This window comes from Phascolarctos cinereus, unplaced genomic scaffold, assembly GCF_003287225.1.
Source record: "Phascolarctos cinereus isolate Bilbo 61053 unplaced genomic scaffold, phaCin_HiC Scaffold_3;HRSCAF=262, whole genome shotgun sequence".
Lineage (NCBI taxonomy): Eukaryota > Metazoa > Chordata > Mammalia > Diprotodontia > Phascolarctidae > Phascolarctos > Phascolarctos cinereus.
The window spans coordinates 177,519,303-177,533,943 of record NW_027555736.1 but is presented as its reverse complement, the minus strand read 5'-3'; the positions used below and the strand labels follow the sequence as shown (position 1 = coordinate 177,533,943).

The 14,641-nt window shown below is 38.3% G+C and overlaps 1 protein-coding gene across 1 annotated transcript in view; it reads right to left on the bottom strand.

Annotated features, from left to right (window-relative positions):
- Positions 1–14,641, bottom strand: part of LOC110214783 (formin) — a 356,877-nt gene that overhangs the window by 143,413 nt on the left and 198,823 nt on the right. The window contains 3 exon segments of the mRNA XM_020995886.2: positions 1,696–1,825; positions 9,441–9,529; positions 12,631–12,692. Coding sequence (XP_020851545.2) covers positions 1,696–1,825; positions 9,441–9,529; positions 12,631–12,692 — 281 coding nt within the window.

Here is a 14,641-nt window from a genome sequence, read left to right as displayed (position 1 = left end):
TAACAAGTTATGATTTGTCTTACACGCCAAATGATAATGCAACTGATGTGTGACAGTAGGCAATAAGATTGTCAGTGGTTTAAAAACACATTTTCCCCAGTTTCCCCAGAAATACCCATAAAAATTACTGCTTTCTATTCACCAAATTATAAGTACTGTATATTTTATACTATTAAAGATTAATTGGAGTAACCATGTTCTCTTTGAATCTATTGATGCTTTAAAAAAAAACCACACCTTTAATAGTCTCTACAGATTTTTTTTTTAAGTCTAACATATTTAGGCTTATTCTTTGATGATTTCAGTGTGGAAAGGAATTTAAAGCCACTTAAGAATCTATTTGAAAGACAGGCAACTCATATATGTACAGTTCAATTATAGTCAGTATGTTACAAACAGTAAAACTTTTCTCCTTTCTCAATAAGTATAAAATTAAGAGGACAACCACTTTGAAAGCAACCTAAGGCCATGCACTGGGATTTACTATGTGCTTGCTGATGAGTCCATAAACTTTTACAATTTAAAACTGTTCAAGGTTTCCTTCAGATCCCCATCTCATTTTGGTTTTCTCCTTATTCTTGTTACTCAAATGAAAAAAAAAATTCAAGAGAACTTATTTCTTCCTTATGGTCTTAGATGGATAGAAATCCATTTCAGTGCAAAGATGAAATGTTTTTTGTTTTGTTTTAAATTACCTCCAATCTTTTCTTCTTCTCTGTTAGGGTGGTACTAAAAGAATTCATTATAATATGGTAATATTTATCGTTTCTTTATTGAAAACATCTAATATTTGGGTTAAAAAAACCCAAGCCTATGACCACTTGAGAACTGATTAAGTATCAAATCATTCACGGAAAATATTGCATTCTTATGGAAATGGATCTTTGAAAGAAAATGGGGAAATGAAACTTTTAAGCCTTGTGCTGAACCTCAAAGTATTTTAACATGTGTGGTATAGCTAGGGCTATGACTATATTGGGCCTCTTGGAGTAAGGAGAGTATTGCCCCATTTGGTGACACACATGCAGAATCTCTCTTTCCCTCTAGTGCCACCCTAGTTACCTTTTTGTAAGCCTATATCAGGGGCCTTGATCATATAAAACTCCTGTAAATGGTCCAAAGATATAGCCAAGAAAAAAATACCAATATACTCTTTAGAATCACAGTCACCCCATATTCTTATGTATTTATTTGCATTACAAGTCTTTAGGATCCATTTTATCTTCCAAACTGGATGAGACCCAGGTGAGCAATCTTACGGATCTAATGCAATATTTTTCTCATTTAAACTACCTAAGAGATACTTTACCTCCGAAGGTTGTTTTGAGGGTAAGAAGAGAACGTATTTAAAATGCGTTTCAATGAGTATAAAACACTATGAAAACCTACATTCATGTCAGTTATTATCATCATTATTATTATTACCAAGTGCTAGAACTATGATAAAATGATTTTGTTTTCAATATAATTGGTTTTGAAGAGCCAATGTTTAGATCTGGAGACATATAGGAGGCATTGATGTTCTTCTCTCCCCATCCCATTTCTACCCTGCAAAAAAAGGGTAGAAAATAACAAAATCCCTATTTTAAAGACCTTTGAAAAACTTAGAGTCCTATGGCTGAAAATACTCTCTGGAGGACATTTCATCTATCCCTCTGTCTCTGAGTATGATATTAAGTTAGGGAATGAACACACCTTTGAAGCCCGTGTAATGATCTCCACCTTTCGATGAACAGAGGTAATACCTTCGGAAAAGACAGATCTGAAGATTATGCACTGGGCACGTTCAGCAAAATTTGGAATCTGGGCTAATTCATATAAGAATCTGTGGAAATAAGAATGAGTTGCACATACACAGATGTATTTGGGAAAATTAAATGACAGAAATAAAATGGAAAGAGCTAGCCTTAGAGTTTTCTTTGTTTGAGGAAGAGCTACTTTTGGTGTGAGATTAAGTACTTTAAATCCAATACCTACAAAAGATGTTGGATGAGATAATCTAAGAACTGACAAAAGTCCCACCACATGGCAAAAATGACTGTGACATGTTGAGGCTGAGGGTCAAGGAGTTCAGTTTCCAGCCAGTTGCTTGCTTGTTATTTGGCATGGTAGATAGCAATGGAATCAGGAAAAGTTGAGTTTAGATCTGATCTTGGACAATTGGTTACTAGCTGTGTGACTCTGGACAAGTCATTTTCACTGCTATCTGCCCTCAGTTTCCTCATCTGTAAAATGGGTATAATAATAGCACCCCCCTTGTCAAGGTTGTTGTGAGGACAAAATGAGATATCTGTAAAGTGCTTTGCAAACCTTAACTATAGAGGTACTAGTTATAAATATGGTTCACATATAACCTTTTTTTCTGTATTTCAGATCCAGCCTCTATTTAAAAAAAAGGTAGCTTATTTAATGGAGATTCCCTGAAGATATACGCATATATCTATATCTATATCTATATCTATATCTATATCTATATCTATCTATCTATCTATCTATCTATCTATCTATCTATCTATCTATATATATATATATATGCCTGTATTATTAGGTAGCAAACTCCATGATGGTAGTGACCATGTCTTATTTATCTTTTTTATCTTCTCTGATGTCTGAAACAGTATTCTGAGTAGGCACTTAATAAATATTCATTGAATTGATCTTAAGCATTTTAGGACCAAAAAAGTCATTGTCTAAAACCATGACCACTGGTCTCTATTGTCATATTTGGTTTGCTCCAAAAGTGCAAACATCAGTGCAAGTGCCTATTTTTATCTTTAGCATTTGAAATCATGCATGGTAACTCCCTTCTTCAAAATACCCATTCTAGCTGTGTTTATAAGGTTAAGTGACATACAGAATTCAGGGCCAGGAAAAAGCAAGTAGACTGTATGGAGTAGTGGAAACAGCAACGACTTGGAAGACCTGGATTCTTGACCCAGCTCGGTTGCCGTGTGATTTTAAGCAAATGTCACTTCTCTAGGTCTCATCTCTCCATTTGTAAAGTTAGGATGTGGATGGAAGTAGCAGAAAGAGAGCTAGATTTGGAGTCAGAAGACAGGTTCAAAATCTGGTTCTGCTACTTGTATGATCTTGGGCAAGTCATTTAACCTCTCTTGTTCTCAGTTTCCCCATCTGTAAAATGAGGAGGTTGGATTAAATAGCCTCTAAGGTTACTTCCAGTCTCAAATCTAGGGTAAGGCAGACACCAGGTGGCCGAGTGGAAAGAGTGCTGGACTGGGAGTTAGGAAGACCTGAGTTCAAATCTTGCCTTTGATATTTGCTAACTTTGTAATCCTGGGCAAGTCCCTTAGCCTGTGTCAGCCTCGGTTTCCCTGTCTTGAAAATGGGCTATACCTTACAGGGTTGCTGTGAGGATCAAATGAGAGAACACATATAAAGTACTTTGAAAGCCTACTACTGTATAAATGCTAGTTATTATCAATTAGTATCAAGGTCCCTTCTAACAATATATGAGCTTCTATAATTTAGATTAGTGGTCTATGTTGATTAAATCACTTGATAACTGCTTGGCCCTTCACTTTTCTCCACATGTGTTGACAAAGTACAAAGAAAACACTAATAACGGATCCCAACAGACAGCTAAGTGTGGGGACTGATCTATACAGTAACTCACTGTCTGAGTCCAGGCATTACTGTTCTTTGCAGACTTAGGCTGGAATAGCTGACAAGTTCTCCAGGCCAACAACCAGAGTAAGGGGCATAAATTAATATGAGTGGAAACAGCTGGTCATGACCTCAGCAAAGGGGAGAATCCACACACTCGGCTATTAATTTGATTTTGGAATTGAGATGATGACTAACTGGTATTTCTGAAGGTCTTGATGGACCCATATAGCACCATTTCCTTGAGGTTTCTGCAGTCTGACATAAAGAATACTTTTATACAGGAGTAAAATTGGAAGGATTTTTACTTCTGTACCCGAAGAAGTTTATTTGGCTCATACTTTATGATCCTTCTACTTCTGGAGATATTTGCACTTCAATAAACTTCTAATAATCAACTGCTTTTCCATACTTAGCCCTCCATTCATGTCAAATTCTTTCATTTGAGGCATTAATTGCTTCAGCAAAGGGAGTCCATAGGAGGAGGGGAGTTCTCCAAAAGCCTTATAACCTCTGGTCACTAGAGTGAATGGCAAGGAAAACAATATGGTGGCAAAGGACAATGATCAACAATAGGGCTTCCTAAGATCACTGGATTTAAAGCTGAAAGGGACCTAAGAAATCTTCTAGGACAACCATTCTTTTATAGTTGAGCAAATTGAGACCCCAGAAGTGAAAGAAAGGCTTTTTTCCTCTTCCCATGCCTTCAGGGATCCAACTCCTACTTGGAAACTGTGTCTCTGATCACACAAATGGTCCTCATCTAAAACCTTTCAAACAGGCAGTCCCTGGTTGAGACTCAGGAACTACGAAGCAAATGTCATTTAATAATGCCCATACCATATTCCTTCAGATAAACGTGGTGAGTCGGTGGTATATTCCTCTCACAAATACTAATCAAACTTCACAGGGACTAATTATCAATACTTGGTCCACCAACCCACCTACTCCATGCTGTTGTTTATCTCTTTGCAGATGAGATCACTGGGGGCTGTGAGAACATTTATTTGCTCTATTGGTACACAAAACAATGTCTTTGTTAATGCCTGTCACTGTGCTTTAGGGACTACATAGAAATTTATTTCTCTGGGTGCATATCTGCATGCAGAAAAAAACCAGGAAGTTACCTTTCTCTTCATTGCCCAACAGAATGACTGTCTCCCTGAGTTATTTCCCCCCTTCCTCAATACCAGTTCCAAGCCCTATCTATACCTTGTAGCAGGGGTTCTTAAGCTGGGGTCTATGAATTGGTTTGGGCAGGTAGGTATTGCAGTAGATAGACCACAAGGGGTTGAAGTAGAAAAAAAAAACACCTGTGTTTAAATCCTGTCACAGATACTTGCTGTGTGACCCTGGGCAAATTCCTTAATCTCTCTGTACCTCAATTTCCTCATCTGTAAAATGGAGATAATAATAACACCTACCTCATAGGGCTCTTATAATGATCAAATGACTGAAGGTACTTTGAAAACCTTAAATTACTATGTAAATGTTAGCTATTATTATTTTTCATCATTTTGATAACAACTTGAATATCATTATTTTTACTTGTAATCCTTCTATGCATTTAAAAATATTATTCTGAGAAGGGTTCTATAGTATTAATTAGACTATCAAATAGCTCCATGACATAAAATTGTGTTTTCAGACCTAAAGTTGATCTTTTTTTTTTTCTTCTGTCCTAAGGGTTTTTTCCTGCCAGGGAACTTGGAACAACTGAAAGATGCCTTTGATTTCACCAAAATAATTACCAAGAAATAGACTTTTCAACACAACTAGAGAGCAATATGTATAAAGGAAACTTTCAAATTTTCTAGGCATTTTTTTCCGGGTTTGTACACATAGAAGGGAGTAGGGCCTGCTATCCAGTTTGGCCGCCTGTGTAAGGAGGAGGCTCGGGAATTTTCAAATTAATTTTGATTAGGACTGTAAGAAATATGCTACCAAGGGACCAACTGGAGACCATCTCCTTAAGATATCCTTTACCATCCCCAGATGTTTTCTCTCCATCTGGTGTTACATCCTACAGTCAGTGATACTAAGGTAGCTATCTAGCTCTTCGTGCCCACTGGAACTTCGCAAGTTTGACAAGACAGAGTTATGTCATATTAGAAGATGGAGATTTCACTGTACTCTTCTTGTCACACGAACAGTATCAGACACCTCTGAAATCATGAGAAACACAAGCCTAATGTTTGAATGGCACTTTACAGTTTACAACATAAGTGGCCTAGCCAGACGAGAACTGAGGCTGTCTCTTAGAAAAGCGTCTCAAAGCAACCTGGACAAGTTCCTATGATACTAAGCCAAATCTGAGTGTGCTAGGATGCTGTAGCTTTCTTCATTTTTATTGGGAAAGGGGCAAAAATGTGTTGAAGTCTTGTCTTTTCAACTAGGTTGTAAACTTCTTGAGGTTAACTTCTATTCTTCTGTGTATGCACCATAATGCCAACCAAATTTGACTTCCACAATGTAGGCAATCAACAAATATTTTTTGATAAATTGTATTTTGTGTAGTCTACCCATGCATCTTTGGGCCAATTATTTCACAGATTCCTAGTATTTAAGGCTATTAGGGACTTCAGAGATAATCTATTCCAACCTTTTTCATTTTACAAATGAGGAAAGTGGGGCTCAATACAAATATACTGTTTTTCTTTTTAAATAATGAACATTTACACACTGAACACTGGGATTTCTCTAGCTTGAGTTTACTAGAAAGTATATTAGCTTCGAATAAGCGCATCTAAGTTCTTAACATTTCCAGTCCTGCTCTTGGATTTAAATACAGTTCCTCTGACTCCAAATCTAGTGTGTGTGTGTGTGGCGGGGGGTTTCCCCACTCGACCCCAATGGAGGAACAAATTCCCAAAGAGTAAGTCACATGTAAAGGGAAAAATGATATATGTAGTTTACAACCTATAAGTGCTATATCAATATGAATAGTTATTTTTTCCTCTCATTTCTTTCTCTATTTTAAAAAAAGATTTTGCTTCAGTCTGAAAATTCAAAAGGCATTCTGAAAAGTTACTTAACATATATTATACTGCATGGTAGTAGTTACCAGAATGCCAGGAGTACTTGGTAACTGTCAACTTGGTTTTGAAGGGCTAGCCATTGGTTTCTTATTTCTGAAGTCCCTGACCAGTTAAAAGGGAGATGGATCTATATTCCAGGGGCTCCTTTTAATCAGTATAGAGCAAAAAGCCCCCAAATCCCTTGTCTAATTCTATCACACAAGTGGCTTTCTGTCTTGTCCTGAGTAGACAACTGCTATACTACAAATGTTTTTCCAATTCTGGGGCTGGGATGGAATAAAACTGATGAGGTGAGTGATGAGCCAACCGCCCCTTGCTATGATTTACAGGACTGGCACCACAGTACTTGAAGGAAATTGCAATGTTGGAACTCAGTAAATGATTCATATTTTCCAGTATGTAAAACATACTTATAGTCAACTCACTAAGAGCTGAAGAGCTAATAGGTTGCCAGAGAGTCAAACTCTGGCAAACCTCAAACACACACAACACTGTGCAGGAGGTCGGGAGGGAAGGTAAAATTTGCTCAGTCTGAATAGTCTCTTGCTCTCCTCTCCTTCCAGAAAAATCTACGCACACCCATCCTGCCAGGAATAACAGAAGTGCCTGGTTTGCTGTCAATGATGCTCATAGACATTCTGAGGAACCATTAAGTTCCAAACCCATTAGATTAGAAATCTCCTCTCCCAATACTTCAATATGACAGCTATCGGGGCAATCATTATTAGGCTAAGAGTTATTATTATACCCATATTCTATGATCCTACATCTTGGCACCTGGAAGAATTCTGGGAAAGGGACGGAGCTGAAAGGAAAATGAAAGTCTTCTGATGGTAGAGATATTAGGAATGGAAGTATAGAGCCAGAGGAGAGATAAGCAAAAGCATCCCTCCCCCAATTACCTACTAGCTATTTGCTCTTTGCTTAAAATATCAACTATAGCTAAAAACCCAGGGCAAAGATGCTTCTGCACAGCTTAGAATTTATATAAGAAATGAAGTTTGAAAAGTATTTTATAAATATTATCTTATTTGAGTCTAATCCTAGGAATTAGATGCTATTATTATTTTCACTGTATAAATGAGGAAACAGAGGCAGGCAGGCAAAGGCTAAGTTACTTGCCTAGGATTACAAAACTAGTACTTATCTAAGGCCACATTTGAATTCATGTCTTCTTGACTCCAGGTCCAGCATTCTATCCACTGAGTAAAAAAAAAAATGGCACTGCTGACTATGGGTAGCAAGATCCTTTCCAAATGTCTCAGTAGGCAACTGCCCACATGGTGTGATTTAAGGAGCACTGAGAAGCTTGCCCTACCTAAATATCTCTCCCCAGATATCTCATATTTTCCATGGCCTAAAATTCCCACCATTAGCTATTTCATAGTCAACCATTAACACGTTTGTGAAACTTAGCAATAAAAAGAGAGCATGGTCTGAGAAGAAATAAGATGCATAACAGGAGCGCGTGGATTGAGGATTAGGAGCCAGGGAAGACAATGAGGAAGGCATGTCTAGACTATGGGGCATTGCAAATGAGGACAGGCTAAGGTACAGCCTCATAGTGAAAGGGCCTGCAACAGTGAAGGCCCTGAGAATCTTATATTAGGAAAAGGAAGAAGACAATGAAAGGACAAGAGAAAGATTTGGAAATGATCTTCATCTGCTTCCTGGTTTTCTGAGGACTATTCCTATCTAAATTCCTGGGGCCATTGCCCAAAGCCTCCAGGAACACATACAAGGTACCCAAAGGAATCTCAGGGATTTAGTTCAATCCCACCATCACTCAGGGGTGTCTAGGACAGACCCAGCTACCCTACAGATCTTCAGCAGAGTATGTAAGGGAGGTTGGAGGGAAATATCTCAAAGTTCAGTACCATATATTCAAGGGCTCCAATCATCTTAAAGAGTTCTATGGATACTCAGTTCCATCTGTTGCCCTAGCATCCTTCCTTATGCTAACTGTGACCAAGGGGCCAAGAGGGCCCTCAGTTTTCTCTACCGTCCTGTGGGTTCTCTGAGACTGGGCTTGGTGTGATCCACCCAAGTCAATAGTAGCTTGATCCCAGGATCCACTTTGAGTCCCTTCCATATCTCTGATCTTCCTACAGCTATTACCTCTATGAATGGAGGAGGGGAAGGAAGAATGACACTGAATCACAATTGCAGAACAAAAAAAAAAGATAGGTATGAACAGGAAAATACAAAGAGAAGCAAAACAAAACAAAACAGGAAGAGAGCCGACTAGAAGAATCTGGGAGCAAAATGTGATCTGGCTTTTATTTATTGGAGGAAACGTTTAGGAAAATAATAACTGTAATTAATTCTGGGGATTCTGATGCTGCTTCTTTCCTAGAGTAGCCAAGTAGTCAGAGCTCCATTATCTTCCTCAGTTACTCTTAGCTGGAATGTTTAGTCTAGGAGGAATTAGTGAGTTACTAAAACTAGGAGGAAAGGGGGAAGGGAGGGGAGTGAGAGAGTATGCAGAAGCTTAAATCTTGATGCCGAATTTCCTGGCATCTGAGGTTATTTTTGTGCCTGTGCAATAGGTCACTGGAATGATTGCATTGTGATCTAACAGACTATAAGAGTTGGGTTTTATTTTTCAAAGCTGATGGACCAGGAAGGTGGCGGTGGCGGGGGTGGGGAGGGGCCGAGGAGAAAGGGGGAAGAGAGAAGGGTGACAGGGTGGAGGAGAGGGTCAGCAATCCCCACTTTGGCCCTAAACTTTACAGTCTCCCCTTCCCACCCAGGGAAGAAACATTCATATTTCCTTACTGCTCAGGTTTGTCCAGTAGTTTAAGTTCCTCTTCTTTGGAGGTTTCATAATGTTTCCTTATTTTTATCAGCTCATCCTTCTGGGCTCTCTGCGATGAAATAACAAAATGGAAGAAATGAGAGGCTGTCTTGTAGAATCACAGGATCTCAGGACTAGAAGGGATCTCAGAGATCATATGGTCTAACCTACACAAATGGTTGGAGTCTGTATGGCTATTCAAGCTGGTGAATAAGAACGTCTTCATATGTGGACCTCCTTTCCCTGCACTGAAAGATATGGAGGCAGCTGGTGGTTTTAAGGCAAAGTATCAGAGAGGAAAAGATTCAGAGGCTGGGCAGCCAATGGTATCAGGTTATACAGACAGGGATCCCAGATACTTATACCCCAGGTTTAGAAATGGCTTTGAGACACACATCAGTTTTCTCCCTTTATAGACATATTGTCATGTAAAACATACTATAGGTATATTGTCCCTGGATGTTTTCCTCAAGGATTCTCTTTTGGTACCCAATATTTCAAGGATGGCAAAGTGGAAAAGAATGACAGATGAGAAGCAAGGATGTCTCAGTTGAAGTTCTGGTTCTAGCATTTTTTAACCCTGTGACTTGGGCAAATCACAACTTCTCCAAACCTCAGTTAACTGTCTGCATAAAATGCATAGTAATAATGTACCACACTGCAAAGAGTTATAGTGAGGATATATGTACTTTGTAAACTTTAAGGTATTATGTAAATGTGAATTATTACTATGTTTTCAGTCTTAAAACTGTTTCTCTTCCCTTTGTGACCCAGAAGTTATATCATACTTGAAACTCTTTAGCCTTCTCCCAGACCTCAAAGAATTTGTCAAAAATATTGCTAATCATTATATGTTTATTATCAGATATATTAACTATTCATCCTATTCATTCTCTTTCTTTGAAGACTGATAGCACTAGCAAAATTTGCACTTGATTATATATTGTTTCATTGGGAGTATATACAGAACAAGTGACTTCTTCAGCAAAGGAACTTTCACCATGGGAATCCCCACCACCAGTGTAGATTAGAACTCACCTATGATTTAGTACTCAAGTCTCAGGAAATTGCCTAAGTAAGCTAAGTTAAATGATTTGTCTGGGACTCCACAGCTAGTAAGCTCCAGAAGTGAGATTTAAAACTGACCCTAAGCCCAACCAGAGTGCCTCTCAATTTATCCACTATGCCATGCTGCAGCCTTATATGATCATAAATTATTTCATATGTGTGTGTTGCCTTTCTAACTATGATGTGAAGTCCTCAAGGGCAGGTGTCAAGACTTGCACTTCTTTGCACGCTCTACAGCAACTCACAGAATGTTAAAACACAAGAATTATTTGCAGAATTCAATGGAATAATTTCCTGAGCCCAAGAATCACCATATAACTGACAGATCCTCAAGTCACTTTTGGGGACTCAGCTCCCAGGTCATTCATTTGGTGACTTGTCTTCTTTGCTTTTATATTCCTCCTAATGCTGAAGGATCCACTCACAAGAACATGACTGTGTTTGCTCTGGCTCTTCCAGGAATCCTTCTCACCTGACTTGGATGATTAGAGTCCTTTTCCACTAATATGACAAATAATCTCACTCTATAGCTTTATGAGTCATTTTACTTCCCAAAGTACTTTCATATCCATCATCTCATTTTGCTCTCACGAGCATCTCTGGGATTAAATTATTGAGTTGTTATCGAGTTGTTTCAGTCCTCTGCAACAAAGACACTGAAGTGGTTTGTGATTTCTTTCTTCAGCCCACTTTACAGATGAGGAAACTGAGGCAAACACGTTTAAGTGACTTGCCCAGGGTTACACAGCTAGTAAGTATCTGAAGCCAGATTTGAACTCAGGTCTTCCCTAACTCCAGGCCTGCTACTCTATCCACTGCCCTGAGATTAAGTAGCAAAACAGTATTATTATTCCTCAAATGAGACCATTCAGGCTCATGGATTTACCCAAGAGAATACATATGGATTTAACCAAGAGCTAGTACTAGAACCTAGGTCTCCTGACAGCTTACTGCTTTTTCTATCACACTAGAGTGTCTATGAAAGGTAGCTCCAACCTTGATCTCATCCTCCACCCCCAGCTTCACAATGTAAATGAGGTCTACTAGCCTGAGTATCACAACAGAAATTTAGGTGGCTCAATTTGTATTATCAACTCTGCCATTAACTACTCTCTCACTGATGGAGAATGATGATGATTAAGAAATTCTGAGAGAAATCGTTTCTGAGTAATTTAGTCATTTTATTAATAAGGCCAGCATGTTTATTAATAAAGGATGGTCATTTGACTGTGTCTTTTAAGCCAAAGACAATCATGGCAGTGGGCTTACAGTTTATATGCTCTTCAAAAAGTAGATGTTCCTGAGGGACATCAATCAACTCTGATTGGTTAATACAATGGGAAGTGGACTATATTAAAATGAGGGTCTTGGGACATGTGACTTTGGGTCACCTAAATCTTGGTCTAAGAGACATCAATTTCCACATCACCTGTCTGACAAAAGGGAGAATCAACACTTCCTAGACCTGTCTGAGCAAACATAATGAGTGGGAATATACCCATTGGCCCAAACTTAGAATTTCTTTTACCGTCTGATTAGATCTTGTCCTGGATAAATCTTTAAGAGAGATTTCCCACACTAGTTGGTTTCTGGATGGGGAAGTAAAAAAGGGTAAAAACCTTGGTCCTAATACAATAATTAGTTATTATATGCAAAAGAAAAATACTCATTTCTCATAGGAGAATGGTGTAATTCTTGTGTCCAGATAAAGCTTATGGACATTTTTGAGGTTCCCAGGTTGTATGAGGTTATATGTCTAAAGGTTAATATAAATCTCTTCCATCTCTTTTTTTTTTTTGGCAGGTTTGTTTTGGCCTGGACTTGTGATTTCATACATATAGGGGACTCTTGGTGTAATGGGAATACTCCTACTAATGAATATCGAACTTGTTAATGACTGATATAGAACATATAAAAAAAAGATGCCCAGGAGTGCCTTATGCAGAGTCACACTGCTACTTTACGTCAGAGGCAGGGCTTGAACCCAAAGTCTACCTGACTTCAAGGCTAGTTCCACTATCCAGTATGCCCCTCTTGCCTTCTTGCTTCTAGCAAAGACAAATAAGGATGAACATCTCAGTTCATCAGGTCTTTGATACTTACATTTTCATACAGGGCCTCCAATGTTTCCAAATCTACTACGGAATCATCCACATTGAAAATTGCTGAGAGAGAGAGAATAAAGTATTTCATTAGACCCCCCAAGCCAACACTTATTTCACTCCCAGTTTCCAGGCAATATAATATCACACATTCTCACACAAGCTATGCCTTTCACCATATTACTGTTCTCCTTCCCTTATCCCCAGGGGGCCAAAATGAAAGGAGCCAAAATGGTTTCTATCACTGGCCTGCGCCCTTGCCCTGCCTCATTTAATTCCACAAACTCCACGTCCCACTGCTGTTTAATTTAGGCTCTGCAGGGGAAGTGTTTATGCTTTAGAACTAAACCAGGGTGTAGGTTTGAAGAACGTTTTTTAATCTTTCTTCCCCACCAGTAATTGAAGAGATTTAGTACCTAGTGTCACAGACCTGACTAAAGGATTCTTTCCCTTTCTGTGGGGAAACAAAGAAAATTTTTGTAAATTAAATTTATCCAGGCATGTGATTTCAAGCACCTTTCCACAGCCAACTCAACATCTTGTTTAGGTTACAAAGAGAATGAAGAACAAAATAGTGTTGATGGCAAATGAAGATTATGGCCACCTCCCAAATCCCAATCTTAAAGCAACCTCTCTGTACCCCAATCTTATCACCATTTGAATTGTTGCACTGTAACCTAAACAAGGCATTTAGCTGCTACCTGATACTCTCTCCATTTCAGCTGTGTTCGATTTCTTCCCTTCAATGTGGGGACACAAACCCTGAGATTTAAAAGCCCTCATGGATTTGGCTATCCAAAATGTTTGAAATAGGCAAGGCTCACATCTTTAAATAATTATTCAAAAGTAATAAGGCTTCTTCTCCACCCCACCCCCCACACTCTGTTCCCTGATTTTACATTGTGAAATTAACCAGCAGGCTAGTAAATTTTCTCCATGGCAGGCTAATTAATTTTATTAAAAGGACCAGTGACATTTAGAATGCTTTAAAATTTTGCCTGTCAATTATTAATCTGTCCATTGGCATTACAACGTGACTCCTGGAGGAGGCAGAGGGGAAAAAATACAAACATGGTAAAGACCATCAATGTAGGATTCAAGTTTACTTCAATTCATGTGGTTTTCTTTTTCAAGTTAGGACCTTATGAATCACTTTACCAAATTCGACGAAGCTATTTAGCTGTACTAAGATCTAACTCATCATATGATACTAAGCAAAGACCTCAAATTCCTTGATTCACCACTCATTGTAACACCTAGGGTTGACCTGTGGCTTTAGGGATGTGGATGGGGAAAGAGCAGGTAAATACTTTAGTAACAAAGCAAGGCATCTAAGCTTTGAGTGAAGCCCAAAAAGCTATATACCACAGAGACCAATCTGAAACCACTAAATGAAAATGCAGTCATCACTTGAAGGAAGGAGGAAAGAATTTACCTTCCCAGCAGGACTGTTATTTTATGTGTGTCAATAATATGAACTCACTAATTTATCAGATGGAACATGCCTTTAAACCTCCGGCAACTGTTTAAATGAAATGGCCAGATACCTTTTCAGCCTTATGCAAATCCCATTACCTTCTTACAAAAATCAGCCAACAAAATTTGGGGAAAGTACCTAGAGTATTTTTCTCACATCTAAATTAAAATTTCGATAGATCCTGATATTGTATTTGAATAGCAAAATCAAAAGGTTATCGTGCAAATTTAACCTTATTTAGCGTCAATAAGCATCCATTCTTTTTTTCACTTAAAGATTCAATAATTTAGTAAGTGTCAACTGATTATCCTCTGTGTTCTAGATAGAAGGGAAAAAAACACATGAACTATAAAGAAACTTCATTAGTGATCGTTAATTTCTCACTTATTTCCTTCACTACCTAGAAGAGATGTCAAAAGGGAAAACTTCAACCACTCTGATTCCTAACAATGATGCAAATGCAGCCTCCTAGAATTTTACAGGTATTGCAGAGAGAAAATGGGCAGGCAACAGAATATACTGCATTATATTCTTT